The sequence below is a fragment of the Chiroxiphia lanceolata genome, chromosome 1 (assembly GCF_009829145.1).
Source record: "Chiroxiphia lanceolata isolate bChiLan1 chromosome 1, bChiLan1.pri, whole genome shotgun sequence".
Lineage (NCBI taxonomy): Eukaryota > Metazoa > Chordata > Aves > Passeriformes > Pipridae > Chiroxiphia > Chiroxiphia lanceolata.
This window is the reverse complement of record NC_045637.1, coordinates 117,790,890-117,811,043: the sequence shown is the minus strand read 5'-3', so window position 1 is coordinate 117,811,043 and position 20,154 is coordinate 117,790,890. Positions and strand designations below refer to the sequence as shown.

At 34.9% G+C, this 20,154-nt stretch overlaps 1 protein-coding gene across 3 annotated transcripts in view; it reads right to left on the bottom strand.

The window, feature by feature from the left end:
* ZNF385D (zinc finger protein 385D) overlaps nucleotides 1-20,154 on the bottom strand; it is a 411,627-nt gene that overhangs the window by 62,938 nt on the left and 328,535 nt on the right. For all 3 annotated transcript variants that reach the window (XM_032691549.1, XM_032691566.1, XM_032691559.1), the window contains one exon: nucleotides 1,977-2,139. In XM_032691549.1, coding sequence (XP_032547440.1) covers nucleotides 1,977-2,139 — 163 coding nt within the window. The remainder of the gene's footprint in view (nucleotides 1-1,976; nucleotides 2,140-20,154) is intronic.

Genomic DNA, 20,154 nt, shown 5'->3' with positions numbered 1-20,154 from the left:
CTGCCAGTCACATCAGGTCACATCATCTGACCTGTAATAACTGTATCTGGGTAGAACTTGCCACCTTCCTTTGAATACCACTGATTGAATAGGGCTTTTGCCAATAGTTGAATGAGGGTCTCAATATTTTAAGAAATTGTCTAATTTAGGGTTGTTTGTCAATTAACCTCAATATTTGTCTTTTAAAATACCATAAAGGTCAGTATTTCTTAAATAGAATGCATATATTTATACATGTACATACACATATGTATACACACATTCTACGAAATTAATCCAGAAAGTTAGAAACAATGTGTAAAGCTGAGAAACCTCCTGCATAGGCCATTACTTGTGTGTGCAACTAGATTTCTGATATTTTCTTACTTATGCCAATATAAAAACTGATTTGTACTATTGACCTTGGATATAAGACAGTTCATATACCTTGTCAGGGATCTAATTCAAAGCTTGATGGAAAGACACACTGGTTTTAAGGCACCTTGGAAAATCCTTCAAACTTACACAGCATAAGATAAAAACTTTTGAATAATACATTTTAAAGCTTTAAAAGATCTCTCTTTTCTTCAGTTATTTTCTCTGACCACTAGACCATACTGGAAAAAAATAAATCACTCCTTTCACAAAACATCCTCCTTCCTGTTCTGAATATGCCAACAAGTAACACCAGGAAAAACTTTTAAAGGTACTTGTGTGTTTAGAAACACATATTTTCACAAATAATGTTTGACATTGTTCCTATTCTCCCATGCTTTGTTTGATTCATGATACAAAAGTTCTCAGAACGTGTTCTTTTTTTTTAACAAACACAAAAATAATGTAGCAAATGTTTTTTGAAGTCATCGCATTATAATTAGATTATAAATCTCCATAAAACATATGCTGTCCATAATAAAGGGTATAACGAAGAGAGAGAGAGAGAGAGAGAGAGACAAAAAGATACCTGTCTATAACAAATGTAGAGAAGATGTATCTTAAGAAAGGTACCACACATGTCTGCAAGGTACTTTTCTGTTATATTATTTGGTTAGCGCATATCCATTTACAATGCTTAACTTACTGCATCAGGACTGGTTCCAAATGAACAGTTTTCAGCATCAGTAGGTAGGTCTCTGATGTTTCAGAGCTTTAGCTTTTTTTTTGTTATGCTTACTTTTGTCTTGTTTGGAGAGTTGGGGTTGGTTATGACTAAATAGGTAAACTGTATCCCTTTATACGCAAGAGAAGTCACACCTTGTGAGACACTAGACTACACCTCAGTGATCTTCCAACCTTCCATTGATATTTCCAGCAATAGCTACATAATTCAAATGCAATCTTAACCAAATCCTGTTGACTTTACAAATACATAGATTTTATTTGCAAAGAAGCAACTTTTACCCATACAATGATTTAAAAGCTATTATTTCAGTCTGAAGACTCATTTAAGCAGAATAACTGGCATCAATAGCACTTACCTGATTGTGTGGAATAGAGGTTATACAGCTCTTTCCAATTAAAAACCATGCAATATCCATTTTAAAACAATAATGTAATGTTTGAAATTTATGAAAATTAGGTTTTTACTGAAAATGCTTTTTAAGAGGCTTTAGACACAAATAGTGAAATTTAATACATTGCGGTTAAAAGTAATGTGCTATATATAATAATTTATAGAGAGATACTGCATACAGACCAGGAGGTTTAGATCAGTTGATATGTTAATCAAGTCATGAGTATTGCATTCCATCGTAAAAGAATGTCAAGCCTCTTTTCACTAAGAGAAATCGGCTACATGACTATCAAAATCTCACCAGCCTACTGAAAGGACTAAAAGAAATCAATATCACACAGAAAGATGGATCGAGCATGAATAAATGTGGCAAGCACATAAACAAACAAACATGGAATTAAACAAGAAAAAAACCCAAACCAAACCAAAACACAGAGCAAACCAAAACCAAAACAAATGAAACCAACAAAGATTGTCGCTTAACCTGTTTTGTCAGAGCTGGTATTGATGGTATTGGTAGTGATGGAAGTGAAGGTAGTCTTTGCGCTGTCCTTGGTAGTAACAGATTTCTGCTTATTTTTCATGGCTTCCAGTGCTTTGAGCTTCTTGGCATGTTTAGTGCCTTTGTAGTGGGCCGCAGCCTGGCTCTACAAAGGAGAACAAAATGAACCATGCAATCAGGCTCATTTCTAAACTGGCATTCTCTGTATTAGTACAAATACAGACTACCTTTCAATAATGGGTACCATTCACATTATCCAAGTAGTGATGACCAAACAGGATATTATATTTAGAATGATGCTTGGAAAACAATGGAAAAAGTACTCAAACAACCCAAATTTAATAAATACAGTATATTACTGTATAATGGTATATTACTTTCAGACCAAAATTAGGTTGTTTTAGTCTACCTTGCTACCATTAGTTTTTCTATTAAAACTTATGTTGCTTTCACACGAAAAAAATAATTCTCAGGCAACAGGGAGGATGGCACTCTCCTCCCATCAGCTTTGTACTTTTCAGGTTCCTATTTCAAACTAGAAATTTTGTCAAAGCTTCCTTCAAAGAACAGTTTAACAGTGGTATCAGGAACTTCTCAGCAAATATTTACAACAAAAAAACAAACCAAAAACACCCCAACCCAAAACCAGCCCAAACAAAAGAAAGGAAAATATAAAACACACCCTTCAAAGCCCATCACCAAAGATTTAATTGAATGTGAGGCAGACATGCAATTAGCTGGTTTTCCTAAAAAAAAGAGGATTACTTTTGTTCATTTGCTACAGAAGGTAGTGTTTGAAATTCAAAGCCAGGAGCATCCTTTCAAAGGAGAAAGCTCACACAAATCCTGTCACAGTCCCAAATATATTTTGGTTATTTCATATTGTTAAGCTAAAATAGATTTGTATGTGCATTACTATTAAGATTTATGCATTACACTGTATGTTTTTTCATTGTTTCAAGAGCTATAACCAAATTCCTTCATTTAATTTATGTGCAAGTATATTATAAGAATAGTATTTGAACTATAAGATTAAACTTTACCAAAGAAACACTGGAATTAATAGGAATATTCAGAGTTTATTTCTTCACTAATTATTTAACTTTTATAAGAAGGATAGTCTTTCAGTCGATGTTAACAAACTGAAAAATTGCCTATAGTTTTGTTGCTGATCTTCAAACTTTATTGAAAGTATCTCCTTTATTACTTGAGAGAGAAGACTAGAAATATAATAAAAATTTAACTACTACAGAATTGAACAAATGAAAAGCAACTATTCTGGGTCAGCTCAAGGGTCAGTATTTTCCTTTTGGCATGAAACAATAGAAGATACTTAGAACACAAAAGAAAGGTAAAAGTTTTCTATTGTGGAATCAGAAGAATCAAAATGGAATATTCCAACATATATGGAATTTAGTGGCTATAAACCCAGAGTATCAAAGGGATAAAAAGACACAGTCATTTGAATCACTAAGCTACTCATGTAGACAGAAGAATCCTGCATTATCTGGAATCTATTAGTCATTAGACCTTTATTTAATACTATTTGATCTGCGGAATTTTGGGGACAGAAGTTCTAGTGAATATCACTGTAAGAGAGTATATTATTCCTGAGACTTATAACTTTCAGCTTACATGAAAAGTCTTGATTCCTGCCAGATGCCTGAGATTTGAGAAGCGTGAGGTGGGTAGGAAAGAAGTGAGAGACCTTGTTTAAACCAATAAACACATACATGTGTATGTGCATGCATATATAGGTACACACACACACACACACATACGCTCTTGAATATTGAGATGCATCATTCAGTTTGGTTGAAAAGCCAGTTTCTCTATACCTAAAATAATGTAAATATTGTAATAGGTACCCTTATTGAAAGAACACTGGACAGTGAAGTTTTTAGTTAGAAACAACTTGAACAGAAACAGCACAGTCATGCACCTTTTACAACTCTCAACACATAACATTGAGACATACTGTAAGCCAAATACAAACAATCAAGGAATGTTAATTATTATCAAACCGAAAGACCAGTGTTAAATTATGATGACACATTAAAAATGACATTATACTGTACACCCTTGTGTTGCTACCATGTCAACTATTTTTACAGTTTCTAGCCAAATTTAATCATCAGTCAGCTTCAGATTCTGATTGAACTTGTTTTCCCTGACTAACAATGTCACTCGCCAAACATCAGAAATGTAGTCAGAACATGGTCCTTAATACAGAATTATAAATGTCCACATTAGTTTGATATGCAGCTCAACTTTATTCACAGAATTGTTGGCAGAGAACCTCAGGTTTAAGACTCCTGCATCCATAGGTCTCTCCAAATTCTCACAGCTATAGCTCCACAAACCTCATCTCAAGTTGCATATTGGATTCACAAGGAATATACAACGACAGCCCATGTAGAAATTGGTGATCTTTTCAGTGCTCTGAAATATATGAATGAAATTGCTCTAAAGTACAAACACATTGCTCAAATTTACAAGTACGATGGCTGTTACTTAGAGTTGTCCATAACTCACTTCCCACAGAGTGCTTCCAGTTTACCCAGCTTCTACTTAAATAAGATCTTCATGACCTTTTTATTTCAAAGTTTAAATCTCCTTCCGCTGTGGGGACACAAAGTCATCTGAGCTTGTTTCAATACAACTGTAGCTGGCATGTTAATGGGAGTTCTATGTGAAAGCAAACAGATTTCTCCTAAGCATTTAACTAGCTCCAAATTAGCTCATGCTGAACTTTTAAAACTGAACTGGAACCCTAATTAAAAAAAAATAAATAAAAAATAAAAAAGAAAGAAAGAAAAGTCTGTCATTATCTTTCCTTGCATGAGTAAGATGTAGGAAATGTGAAAATATCCATAAATATCTTTTTCAGCACAGCAACACAAAATATGGTACCACAATGAAACATTCCTTGCAGCTGTAACAGGACGAAAATAATCCTCCCTGCTTAAATGGCTTTTACTTGTAGCCTCATTCCTTAAATGGTATTTACTTGTAGATTGAATACAAAAATAAGATAGATCATAAAATGGAATTATTTCCAACTTTCGTGCAGAATTAAGAAATACTAAGAGAGAGCAGAAGAGTCAAATACAAGTTAGTCCCAGTTTTTGGTGCCAAACATGATGCTTAACTGAATGAAGAGACTGTACTCCATCAGAAAGCTGACAAGGAGTCTCCTTCTGGAACTATTCAGATTTCAACAGTTGCAAAAACTAAACAGATAATACATATATGTTTTTAAAGATATGAGCAGAGGTTACAGGTGAAACCTTACAGCTAGAGAAGCCAATGGGAATCAAGGGAGGATTTCCCTTTCCATGTTTTATAAAGGGATACTTTTATAATTGCTCATCTTTGTGGAAGCCAGTTTCCCTTGAGAAAAAACTGATCTAAAATTCCCTCATTGTTTATGAAAAATATTTCCTATTAGGTTAGAACACTTCATAATCATAGTCAATCAGCTATACCAAAAACCCCTCTAATATTAAATTCTGTTTCTTTTTATTATTACAAAAGAATACATTAGAAGAATACCTTAAGAAAGAGCTTACTTTCTTCCTTCATCATAGTTTCCACATTTGATACACAGAATTAACCCTAGCACTGTGAAGACAAGTCACTGTCAGCTAATGTGTAACCCAGTCAGTGATGAAGCATGAGAAATATCTCAAATATTGCTGGTGCAAAATTATAGTGAACTTACATCCATTCTTGAAGAAGATGTCTAACATGAAAGTAAAAAGTAGATTATTACTTTCTATCTGAAGCTGAAAACTCAAGGATCCTTTACTAAATTTTGAGGGCTCTGATCCTGCAAATTACGTGTAGACAAACTTTGGTCTGTGGGAACTACATCAATGAAATAGAAAAATGCCTAAATAGCATGTCACTTTTCAATGTTATTTGTAATGACTTCTTGCCTATTTGAGCAGTACAAGCTAATTTAAACATCTCTTTTGTAAAACAAATCTCTTCCTCTTGTTCCAGGCATCTGTGTTGAATAATTAGGGACCTTTCTAATCCATATCTTTTGTAGCCTTCACAAGTTGTTAGAATATAAAAAAAAGTATTTGTCTATATAAACATTTGTTATATATATGTGTGTGTGTGTGTGTGTGTGTGTGTGTGTGTGTATTGTAAGTACACAGACATAAACATACCATAAAAGAATAAAAAGTTCTATATGCAGTTGTGAGTAGTTAGAAAATACAACCAATAGTGTAAAAACCCAGCTGTATTTTCTTTGCAGGAGTGCAATATTGTACCACAATCACCATAAGGACATCATATTACCAAGCAAATTGCAATGTGTAAAACACACTGAGAAAGATGAAATATTTTAAACAATCCAGACAGTATTCTCTTACAATTACAGTCAAGATATCTACATGGAAGTCTTCAAAATAAGTTTGTCTGCCTGACTCGGTGAATCATGTCTTCTCACTTATGTTCTTTAGGCATTGGTCCAACAAAAACATTCTACTTAATTTTGTGCTTTGAGACAAAAAACAGGTCTCCTCTTATTCTTAAAGAGTTTTCAACTTAGCAGCACTGCATCTTCTACCCTCTTTATATCCCTCCTGGTCCACCTCACATTGCCACTCTTCTTACAGATTTTTTTTCCTGCCTTAATCATTCTCCCTAGGCAACGCCTTCATAATTAAAGTCAGTTCAAAGAAAAGAAATTTTTTTCAAAAAATGTGGTGAATATGTTCCACTGATTCTTCCTCTAGAAAATTAAATCCAACTATCTTCTATTATGACTTTCTCATTTTACAGTGCATTTTGAAAGATGTCCATTGTGGAGAGTGCTCTGCTCCGTGCTTTCATCTGGCCAACTAGTAGCAAGGCTACAGTCTGTCTGCACCCTTAGAAGACACCAAACAAGGGCTGAGAGTGCTGAAAAGTCCTTTTTGTCTGTCTGAGACTTGAGAAGATCATATCATGTCTTTCTTTTATCAGCAACTAGATGCTACCACCCCCTCTGCTGTTATTCCCTCTACGACAGTAGTAATTTTGGCTACTACATCGGCAGCTGATGTCAGAATTCTCCACAATAAAGAGCTCTGAAACCAAAAAATTTAGATTCCTGGTTCAAACTAATACTGTCAGTGAGCTAGGCACCCACAAAAAGCAATAATACAAAACTGCATAAGCCAAGAACGCTTCTCTCCTTGATGAAGTCAGGGAAATTGTTTATGAGATGCCTATACTACACATCATTGTAATCTTTGAGTATAAATATTTTCCTATAGTTGGGCAGTCAATAAGTATTTCAAATATAATTTTACTGATGTTCTATGCTCATAAGAAAGTGATAAAATTCAAATGACCTTTTTAATTTTGGAACAAGCATGACATTTTTTCCTAATGACTCCAAAGCCTGGCCAGTCAGTGATGATAGCATTGCTCAGGGAAGGTTGCAGTGTGCAGCCGAGACAGCTGCATTCTTCCAGATACATGCCATTTACATAACCTGAGTTGATCTCTACAGAACTTCTCCACTAAGTAAACTGGAAAAGTTTACAGAGAGAAAATCTAACAGCCCTGAGATGCCCAACACTTTGTTCAGCCTAGGGCAGGGCTTTAACTGTGAGCAACACTTAAAAAATTGAGTACAGGATAGTGCAGTCTTTTTCACAGAGATGTATTTACTCTATTTAGTAGGTAAGCTTTTATTTGAGGTTATTCTAAATCTTACAAAATAATTTCCTATAAGACCTACTCTTTTGTTTGCCCAGTGAGTACATGCAGGAAATTCAGGGCTACTCCAAGTCCTGTGCTTACTTTCTAGAAAAGAGAGGAACTCCACGAATTTCAACAGTTTCACAGACACTGTACAAGAAACAACTAAGTACCTGTGCAAGTCTTTGCAGAATAGGAGATTAAGTGAAGACATATAATGTAATTTTTAAAGATGATGTCAACACAACGACGTGTTTCATATTGAAGGAGTATCCTAATTTCTTCCTGATACATACAAATACAATCTGCAGTCAATTACAGTGCAGATAAACTTTGTCTATCTTCATTTCTTCCTTCTGCTAAGCTTACCTCTATTTTCTGAAATGTGCCATTTTACTTTTTTGTGCACTGTATCATCACCACCACTCTGTAATCTAATTATGCACTCAGATGTAACTGTGGTATAAAACAGGACATGTGTAATATGACTTCTTTCAGATATGTTCTGAGAGAGGACTTTTGCCCCCTAAGCTGTTATCAATCAATTAGCCCCTTTTCCCAGAGTCAAAAATACAATAGTAGGGTAAATACCAAAAAGGTTTTTTCTGTAGAAAAAAGAGTAATAAATTTCTCCAGAATAAAATAAATGTCCCAGCACATTACTCCCCAGGTATAAATTTTATCTTTCCATGGTAAGAAAAGCTTTCTATTCCCTCTTCTCCTTCCCAAACATTTATTCAATATACTCATGAATGTACCCTGAGACTCAAGCATCAGAGAGAATGGGTGCTTTCTGAGCTCACTAGCTCCTTTGCATTAATAAAGCTGCTTTATCACACTTCCTGTATTTGGGCTCCTTCCAAAACCATTTCTATAATGATGAGAGACTGCATCTGGCAAGAGTCTGCATCACATTGTGACAGATTGGCATTGACCCCATTCTTATGGTAAAATCATCCATCCTATAGTAAAATCAATTTCATTTTCATTATGGAAAGGAAAATCATACTTTCGTTATGGAAAGGAAAAGCTATTTTATCTTGGTCAGATGAAGAAGGTCAAAATTTTCTACTTAACATCATTTGCCCCATCACACAGTATCTTTATGACCATCTATCTACCTGTACTGTAAGCTGCCATTGTGTGTGGTATTACTTGAAATGATTTAATCAAGATACAGAAGATTTCCTAGATATGTTATACACTTTGCACAGCATTTTGAGGCGATATACACAGTATCAAAATATATATACTGAAGGGAAGATAACTCAAGTAATCAATCACTTCCCATACCTAGCACTTTTCCTTTAAGGACACCAGTACTTTATGCAGCACAACAGAATTACATTATATGTTGAAATGTGATAAACTAACTGTGCTTTACCATCTATTTAATTTTTTTTTGTTAAGGCAGAGCAGTTTTAAACATTTTGACAACGTCATCAAGTTCTGATGTGTGGAATTTTATATATGACTTCCATAGTAATAGTTGTTTCTGGGGAAGCTCTTTGGTGGGGAGATGAAACACACTCTTTTGAAAACTGGTATCATCAATGAAATTAACTTTAGCATAAATGTACCTCAGCTTCTCTGCACTAGCAGTAGACACACCCACATACCTTTATTCATTGTATTAATGAAATTAATAATGTAAATGCAATTTCATGTTCAGGTTTTACACAAACAATATTTACTTAAAAACAACAGATGTTGTTGAATTTAAAATAACTGCAATTTTCTGAAGAGTGTTGAAAAGTTCGGTCTTTTCTAGCATCGTCTGAAAATGGATGACAGTGGTAGCCAACACCTGTTTGAATCTGAGTTTGTCACTGTTCAGCTAATTGGAGTCAAGGACATACACATACACTTACCTGCCCAGAGACTCATCTAATTTAGAAACTTTTCACTGTCTAAGCGAAAAATACTTGATTCCTTCTGCATCCAGCTTGAGAATTTATAAAGTTAAGTGGGTGGGTTTAGTGTAGCTCATCTGAGTGTTTTCACCTGGTTTCTGTTGCCAAGGAAACTGTTTTTGTTTCCTATGTTTACATTCATAATAGCAATCTCATTGAATTCTGAGTTTCTGGTGTTTTTTGATTGAATCAAAGCATCATGGAAGAACAGTGGTGAGACACAAAGATACTACAAGAAATTTCACAGAAAACAAGAAAAGCTCAAAACGTGCATATTTACTTATTCAGTATGATTTGAACTTTATATTTGAAATTGCAAACAAGTTAATGAAACTTGTATACACAAAACCACAAAAGAGAATTCTTGGAGATATTTTCACTGCTTTTATTGGAATTACTGGTTTTAATACTATAATTATTACAAGTTTTTCAAATTTCAGGTTTGCCTTCAGAAAAATGTTGATTCAGCTTTCTGTTTCTTTCACTCAAATACGCAGTTACATAAATTTTTCATTTTGAATCTTCAATTTATATTTCAATAGTTATTTTAATGCAAATTTTTCCAGTGTCCTTTAGATCAACTCCTAACCGTAAGAAGAAATTAAAAACACACAAGAAGAAACATAAATGCTCAAGTTTCCTGATTCCAGCTCTATTTTATGTAGACTTGGTTGCAATTAGATGCTTCCCAGGTTAAATGTCCAGCCTTCTTGTAGAAGGCTGTAAATGTTTTTAAAATATTATGTGAAATTTTCCTGTGAGAAGTTTGCACAGCTGCGCAAAGACTGATAGTTTAAAGCTAGGACTAATCACAGAACATGCTGAGTTGGAAGACACTCATCAGGATCATCGAGTCCAGCTCCTGGTCCTGCGCAGGATACCCCAAGAATCACACCATGTGCCTGAGAGCATTGTCCAAACACTTCCTGAAGTCAGACAGACTTGGTGCTGTGACCACTTCCCTGGGTGAGTTTATTCTTTCATTGTCTTCATATTTCAAGAGGAATCCAAGCCCTCCAGGTGCAGAAACATTCATGGAGGGCAATGTGTTTTCTTGGAAAAAAAGAACTCTCAGCCCACTACTTCTTTTCTTATTTAGACAGATTTTGTATCTCTAAAATAGTCCTATGCCAATAGTTTGTTTAAAAAGTCCCACTACAGGTTTATCCACTTGACTTTTCTCATTGGGAGAATTATATATTACATGAAAAAGAGGAAAAAAAGTAAAATGAATAAATACTGTTTCCTACCTTAAAAAAAAGTAATTTTTTTAATGTAATAAATCAACGTAAATAGAACAGAAATATCTAAATGAGGATAACAGTTAGTGGTATACCATGGAAGCAAATTTGCATTAAAAACAAATTGTTTTATCTAAACAATTAGCCAAGAAGAAAATATTTTGAGAAAAACAACCAAAATATCCAGAAGGAACAACGGCTTATAAGGCATAGGAAAACTTGAAGATCAGTCAGTCTACAACAAAGTTATATTTATTACTTTACGAAATTTTATACCTTTGGCCTTGCTTTCAATCATCCTTGGGTGATTCTGTGAACTTATTCACAACCTCAATTAAGTCCATTCAGAGCCTCAGTGAAGTCCACAAGATGTTGTATATTCCTACAAGGTTTGCCAGCACACTTCTACCAACTATTATAGGGTCAGAGCCTTAGTACTTAGAATCATCTCCTTTACAGACATATAGTGCACACAGACCTGCTTGTAGGGCAAGTTAGTTATTAAATCAATTGTTCTTAAAGTAATACATACATGTGGATAGATTTAGTTGTTCCAAAAGTAGTGAAGACTGAAAAATGGGTTTTATTTACTAACAAAAGTAGGTTGTTGTACTATCATCAGTACAGAATCTAGTATGGTATCTTCCAGTACAAAGCTGACGGCTCAGCTTCTTTCACTCCTTTAAGCTATCTGTCAAATTCTATGTAGGAAGCCATGGTTAGGGACACAGAATAGTATACAAAACTTAATTCCATGTTCTGACATCACTTACTGTTCACACTGCAGCTATATATTGTCTCCTTTCCACAAACCTTCCTTCCCTCTATCTGAGGTTACACTGAAATCTGCAAATCTTGTTTTTGTTTTCCATCAACAAAAACTAAATACTTACTGAAGCTAAAAGAAACTGGTCGCAATTCTACAAACTTTACTGGATAAGAATAGTTCCTCTGAAATCAACAGGACAATTTAGGTGCTCAAGTTATAGGACAAGTGTATCAGAGATGCTCTATGCTTCAGGTTCAGTCACATTGGCTTTTATGTTTCTCATCTTCTTTAGTCAAGCACAGGTTATCAGATTCAAAATTGGAACAGCTATATGAAATTGTACGGTATATAATATAAATAAAAGGTCAAACTAGACAGCTATAAAAGCCCTTTCTGATTTTAAAACCTAAGATACTTCATGGTTTAGATTTGTTTGGGCAAGGATTTTTAAAAGAGTGAAATTTCCAAATGGTACTGAAATTTAATGCTGAGACTCCAAAATCTTTGGAGCAGGCAAACTCCTTCATACCTATTAACAACATTTGTTAACTAATTTATACTCATGTATTGTCCTTTATTGTTTTATGCTGTTCTTCCTTTCGTTATTCCAGGGCTAAGGAAAAGTTAAGATGTCTACCCTGGTCCCTGCAAAATTGCTGTTGGAAAACTGATTCCTTTAGTAAAAAGCCATAGAGATTTCTGAATCTTCTTTGAATAAAATGAAAAAAAGGAATCTAACTTCACCTGCAATGATGAACTGAAATTGTGAATACCTCTCAGTTTACATCGATGACATCTCATTGCTGTGATAAATAGTATGTCTCAGTATGCTTTGCAGCACCCCAAAGTTACATGGAGACAGAACTCTCATTAAGGAAATGTCTTAGTAGGTTTCTAAGCTGGTGGTATACATTTGGGGTGTATGGACAATTTGAACCGATTTGGGCACAGTGAGCTTCAGGATGCTTTCTGGAGTTAAAACATCAGTAAGTACAGGTGAAGCAGCAATATTGGAGAGCTATGCTTTTTATGTTCATACTTTTATGACCTTAAAAACTGAATCCTAAAAAAAATTTAATATGTTATGCTTAATATTACTATTAAATTGCATGAATGAGTAAGTTCTTTTTTCCTTGGGTACGTATTAACAATTTACTTTTTGAAGATAAGTGCACAAATATGATTTGCTTTTGCAAATTGCTCCTTATTCTGTTACTGGTAAGTAATTTTTATATTACTGCAGCTTAAACAGATGCTATTTTCCAGCAGGTATTCAGCAGTAACGAGCTAATTCAATGTGTTAAAACCAACAAAAGATCTTCAAGAATGAGCTATTTGCTTCAATAGTCCAAGTTCCTTTGAAATTTATGTTGAAATCATCCATGATAGGAAATTAGCAAATTACTAGAAGCCTTGTTGCAAAAGAGGAACTTTAGCTCATTTATTCAAATCCTGATTGTGTTCTGTAACCTTCTTAACATGCATGTTATCCACCATATTGATCCAAAAGTTATTGTTTGAGTGTAGCTAATATAGTTCATTACTTTTCTTGTAACAAAACAAAACTTGGGCATGAGTTTTACAACTGTTTCAACATTCATTTGCATGAAGTCATTATACACCAAAATCTAGAAACAATGAATCATGATGTTTTCATTGCCCTTTCAAAATTGCAAGGACCTCCTTGCTGAGAGAGAGAGAGAAAAAACACACCCTAAAACAGATAAGTATGTTAAGTTTAGTCTGTGTGGGTGAAATCCTGGCACCACTTAAGTCAACAGAAATGTTGACATTTATTTCACCCTGGACTGGCAATTGAAAGAAAGTGTGATGCTCCACCTGCACCCAGTGGAAAGAACTTAAAGATGCATGGACAGCCTCAGTCAACAAAACAAAACGTACAGCATCACAGAAGCACATCAGTTGAGTAAAAAAAGTAATGTTTTCTCCACAAAAACGTATCATAAGCAACTTGGAATATGCTATGTGCCTACACTTACTATGGCATTTGTTTGAGTAAGTGCATCACCTTGGTTGGCACTAATACTCAGCAGCTACTGGTATGTCATCCATCAATGCACTTTACAAAATAATGACAAAATAAAAATTGAGAACACTAGAACAATTTAGCTCAAATCTAAATAAATTTGTTTATTTTTCTGCTCTTTTTTGTAGTTTCTACTTAACTCTGCTAGAGACAACCACACCATTTGAGTGATCTGCACAGGAATATTTTCCTGTTTCTTTTATATTATAGCAAACCTGTTTGTGAAAGGTAAGTATGTGCATATATGTATATATGCAGGTATGACTACACACACAGCATAGGCAATCTGACATCTCACCAGAAATATAATATTAGATGGAAAGGCTTCTAGTGTTGAGTACATTTGATATATATATATATCTCCAGCAGACATCCAGCTATAAAACTAACAGACACTCACATTTTCATCAGAGAGATATAATCCTCTGTCCTGTTTTTTTTAGTTGGTTGCAAATAATCTGTACAGCAGTTTATGGACAATTATAAAGACACAGAATATATCAGAAGCCTACATAATGATATCTAGGGATTACGACATCAGAAGAAGGCAGATAACCCTTAGAAATCTCACTCTCAACTGAATTTGTGAGACTATCTTTCCATTTTAGATAATTTCCTATTTTTGATCCCGGAGCAAAATTACATCCAAGTCCATCTCATAATAAAAATACAACCAAAATGTAATAAAAGAAATATAATAACTCAATTTATCTCCCAAAGACCATGCTTTAAAGTATAAGTAATTTCAAGAACCACAGTTATTCCAACATGAATAAATCTTAGACAGACTGAAAAAACAAGGATGTCACCTTAAAAGAATATTAAGGGTGTGAGTTCAAACCATGGAAGGGTAATAGCAGACAGTAAATGTTGTGATTGTAAAAGCAAGTAGTTGTACATGTAGGTTTCTATGATCTACTGAATTATGACAAATATTGCCAGCGAGTCATGTAACTCTGTCTGAGGCAGATTAATTTGCCTGAGACAAGTTAATATTCCCAGGGCATCTTCCTGGCTTTCAGAGTTCACGGTGGCCCTAATGGCTGGAACCATGTCATTCCTGTGCCTGTACATGTTATTCTCCTCAGAGCCCTGAGAGGCCTCCACTCCCATCTCCCACTGATATGCCTCTGTCTCTCATCTACTCCACCAGCCAAATCATAGAAACAGACGGGTTGGAAGGAATCTTAACTCTTTAATTCCAACACCCCTACCACGGGCAGGGACATCTTCCACTAAACCAGACTATGCAAAGCCCTGTCCCACCTATCCTTGAACACTTCCACAGCTGGACAATCCACAACTTCTCTGAGAAACCTGTTCCAGTGCCTCACCATCCTTGCAGTACAGAATTTCTTCCTAATATCTAATCTACACCTACCCTCTTCCAGTTTAAAACCACCATTCTTTGCTCTGTCACTACATGCCCTTGTAAAAAGATCCCTCTCTAGCTCTCTTGTAGGCCCTCTTTAGGCACTGGAAGACTCCAGTCACCCTGGAGCCTTCTCATCTCCAGAGTGAATAGCCCCAACTCTCTCAGCCTGTCTTCATAGGAAAGGTGCTCCAGCCCTCTGATGACCATTGTGGCTCACTCTGGACTCCCTATAACAAGTCAACATCCTTCTTTTGTAGGGGGCCCCAGAGCTGGACACAGTACTCCAGGTGGGGTCTCACCAGAGAGGAGTAGAGGGGTAGAATTGCCTCCCTCAACTTGATGGCCACATTGCATTTGATGCAGCCCAAGATATAGTTGGCTGTCTGGGCTACAGGTGCACCCTAATGAGTCATGCTGAGCTTCTCATCCATCAGCATCCATCAGCTTCTCAACCATCATCAAAATGTTTACAAGTGATACAAAAATCAGTTAATAAGAGTCATCAGATTAAACTACTACTTTTTATTAACACTAAATTTTTGAAAAGATTGATTTGACCTCGATTAATTTCATTCATTTTCTATGGGATTTGGAGGGAAAATAAACCAAATAAGAACTTGCTTCAATAGTTTAGGAAAGATCCTGTTAACAAAGAATTTTGTGCTGCCAATTCAAAGGCTGTGAAGCACCGGTAAAATTCACAGAAAATTCAGTTTATTACCACCAGAAACTATTTCCATCTTGAAACAGCAGACATGTTCAAACATTTTAGCCAAGAGTCTGTACTAGAACATCTTTTTCTCACTGCTGTCTCCACTCCTCATGATCCCTGCTGCTGAATATCATTACATCTGCTCCTTTCTTCTCCTGAATAACTGTCCTCTCCTTATTTCTTGCCAAGCGTTTTTGTAGAAATATCACCTCCAACAGCACTAAGTTAGCATAGGTCAAGCTAAGAAACCTACAAAGATGATGGGCTTCTCTCTGCATCTCGTGTCTTGTTGGCTCACCTTGTTAGGTAGACCTGTCTCACCAATCAAGGCACAGGGCTCAGATTTTAGAAGAAAAGCCAAAATAGTACTGCACCGTTTTTACATACACATGACGTACATTTTCATAGCTCTTCTCTGAAGGAAGTTGCATCCTTACAATCTTCTCAAGAACTAAGGAGATACAAATTAGTCATGTAAAATAATTTTAGAATAAAAATTCCTTGTCACTGAGAATTATGAAAAAAACCAAACCTGTTAAATTCAGTAAAAAAAATCTTCATTCCTCCAGTGTTCAAGGTATTAATTATTTCTATATATTCCATGTTTTCTGACATCTTCAGACTTTTTTACTCATTTATTGCTGCTTCTCAAAATGTATTTACATTAGAAATTTATCGCAACCATGTAATTCTGGTATGAAAGGCATGTTAGAGAATAAATTAAAGCCATGACAGGTTACTTATGGTGGGCTATTTAACTGGAATTGTATTAGCACGAGTCACTAAAAATCTCTATTCAATAACAAAAAAAAGTTTCCCTTGTGTTATTACAATAAGTAGTAGGAGTCTTTGGAAAGGTAATGCAGATTGATGTACCCGTAAAATAAAAATTACGCCATGTGCTCACATTAATTACTAAAGCATAAAAATAAACAGATTGTCACTTTGGAAAAACAATTACTACACAAGTGATGGAATTTTGTATTTGGCAAACAAGGTATTCAAGAAGGCAGAACATAAGGACTGAGGCTCAGCAATTATTTGATTTGCAATTTAGTGCTTTTATCATCAATTTAAAAAGAAACAAAACATCTGAGCAAATACCCCATAGTTTTAAAATTACTGCATATATAACTGTCCTATTGAATTATGACATTTGGACATGTTTTGTGTTGCTCTGTGAGAGATAATAGTGCTGAGGTGTCTGCAGCTAATGAAAACATAACACCTTCTATTTGGTGGCATGGCTCACTGTAGAAAAGTAATACATCACTGTCCTGAAAATGACCATCAGGAATAGGAAAAAGAGCTACTGCTAATTAAACCTTTTATGTAAAAACATTATTACTAATCAAATCTTTATTATCCCGTACTCTCACATTCTTTCTTCTTCATTTACACTTTGTTCTGTAGACCTTGAGGTATGAGATTTATGGTAGACAGATATGTTGTGTTTTTTTGATGCTGTGAGAGGATAAACTTGAGACAATGATAATTTAGAAAAGATACTTAAAATAAAAAAGTGACCATAGGAGAAAAAAAGAATGGTACAGTTAAACTACATCTGGTCTTTCTGATAGCTAATTACAAGTCATATTTAAGTTACTAACAAAATAGAAAGTGCTTCCTCAAGCTGAAATTTCATCTTTCTTGTGACATCTGAAAACCACCTTTATTACAAGGAAAGTGTTATTCAGTAAGGATCACAATTTTAAACATATTTCCCTTAAAGAAAGAAACAATGCCTTTTATTTTAACTATTTAATTGCTATGAAATTTGCTACACAGCCACATCATATACGTTGAATACTGAAGATAAATATAACCCTAGCTAAATATCCTAGCTTTTGCAAAAATTCTGTGTGAGCATATATTAAGTTTCTTCTAGGGAAGTACCACATAACAATTTGATTTTTAATTTATATAGTTATAATTCTTACAATATTTGTACAATGAAATGAAAAAAAATTCAACTTATTTGAAACAGAAAAGCATTCTTCTAATCATGTAGGGAATGATCAATTAAACTTATTATTTTGGTCCAAGAAATAATAAAATCAAAGCAAGCACTGACAATTTCATCAAGACTCAAAATGTAAATTAAAATACATCAGACAAAAGGCTTGAAGGCAAGTGATTCTCCCACCAAGGGATGATTTTCACTTCTCTCCAGGTGTAACATTATGTGCACTGATGGGCTGATCAACAGAACAGAACTTCTCCCCAGCTGTAATCAGGAGCAATTGATGGTTGGGACAAAAAAGTTGATTATCATGACAAGTCCACTGATGCAGAGAAAGTATGCTATGATGGGGAATGGATAAAACCTGTTCAGAGATTACCTTATAAAATTTCCTTTCTAAGGAATAAAAAAGAAACATTTATGCCCATCAAAAATTGCTAACATAAATTAATTCAGTACATTTGCCATGCATCTATATCTAAACTTATCCCATCATGACACAATGAGACCTATATAAACAACAAACAGAATAAACCCTTTTATTTTTAAAATCATAATTTTTGATCACCTCATCAAACAATTATATATGTGAAAGTACCTGCATCATCTACAAGTAGACCATTACTTAAGTTTGAATATGTTTTGAATTCATAATCCAGCTTTTAAAGGCCATGGGGGAGTTAGGTGTAAGTGCCGTATTGAATTCTTTGCTGAAAAGAAGTCAGTCCCCTTTAGCCATTTAAAACCTTAAAAGACTTCATTTCCAATTGAGCTTAAAAAAAATGCATGCTCGTGGGCAATACACCCTCAAAAGTATAGTTCAAATATATGCTTTTTTATTCCAATACAAAGCTTTTAAAAAGAGATACTGGCTTGTGCATCCACTCCTTCAGAGGATAAGGCTCCCAGCTGTTAGCTGTGATGTGAGTAAGTAACTATACAGAAGAGGAATATCTCCAGAGACTGTAAAAGACATGAGAGGAGTGATAAAAGAACAAAGGACTGAAAAAGTCAGGCCTGGAAGTTCTGAAGTGGAATTTGTTTACATATGGGTCAGTTACGTTTGGTAGTAATTCTCACAAAAGTAAATATTACATTTGCTATGAGAGGAGGCTGCACAGATACAGTGGAAAAAAATATATCACAGTTACCTCAGGGAGTGCAATTTTACTGACCGTAAGGAGAAAAGCAAGAGGTGTCCAGAGTTAGTATAAGATTATTTGGAAAGATTTTATGCATGTTGGAGGAGTATATAATCAACCAAAGCCAAGTAAAAGCACAACGTTTCTCTTAATGCATTTTTAGAAGAAATTAGCATGTGGGCATGTGTATGTTTTCTAAAAAAATACAATTTGCTGCACATTTTCTTCACTCTGTACTTTTTCTATGAACCAGACTGGCATATACCCCTGTCTGTTTCTCTTCTGCAAGTTCTTTTTTATGTCCTTAACAGTGCCTAAGAAAGTGAGCAAGAAGGAGTCACTAATTGGTAACCAAAAGTAGACAGCATTTTGCCATTATTACAGTGAAATCTTTTATCTGCACCTACTATTAATAATCCAGAATTTCAGATTCTCTACTGTATAAATTCTCATTTTTAAAAATAAATCTGTAAGGAAGAACTTAGAACAAAATAAAAGGGTAGATGAAGATTGCACAACAAGGAGTTTAAAATCTTTCTGTTTAGGTGATGACTTGCTCATGGAAAGTGGTTTCTGTAAAGAGTCCCCAGCACAGTTGTTCATAGGTTTCAATTGCTTATTAGAGTGGACTGATTTACTTTCCACATTGACTGAAGAAGCTGACAGCAAAAACTACTTCAAATACAAGTAAGTGAATAGCAAGAAGTGAAAAGCAGAGAATTGTCTCCTTGAAGTTTAAACACGCAGTTCTTTTCCATGAATGACACAATAGAGAACTAGAAGAGAGACCTCCTATCCCCTCTTTTATACTATGTTTTCCCCTGTCTATACCCATTCCCCATGTATAAAATAGTATTTTTCTATATACAATTAAAAAATACTAAGCATTGTCTTCTTTTCCCGCAATTCCAGCCAAAGACTTCAAAGAAACTCTAGTTAGCCACTACCTGCCCAACTTCAGCATCTGATTTTCATTCTCATGTTCCTCCACCCTCTTTCAGGCTCAAAATCTTTCTGACTCTATTGTAACCCAAAGAATGTAGCTACAGGACCAAATTCATTAAAACACCTGGCAACAAATATGTAATTTGCCTGGAAAGTCATTTTAGCTCATGACAGATAATCCACATTAAGCATACTCCCAGCACTGAAAGCAGATTTTGGAAATTCTAGGACCTATGAGACCATTTAGATCTGCATCCTGCCTCCCCGTATAATGTTTTCTGGTACATTCTTCTATATTAATTTAACCTTTTCTGAGAGAAAGGAAACTTCTGACAGTAAAACACATG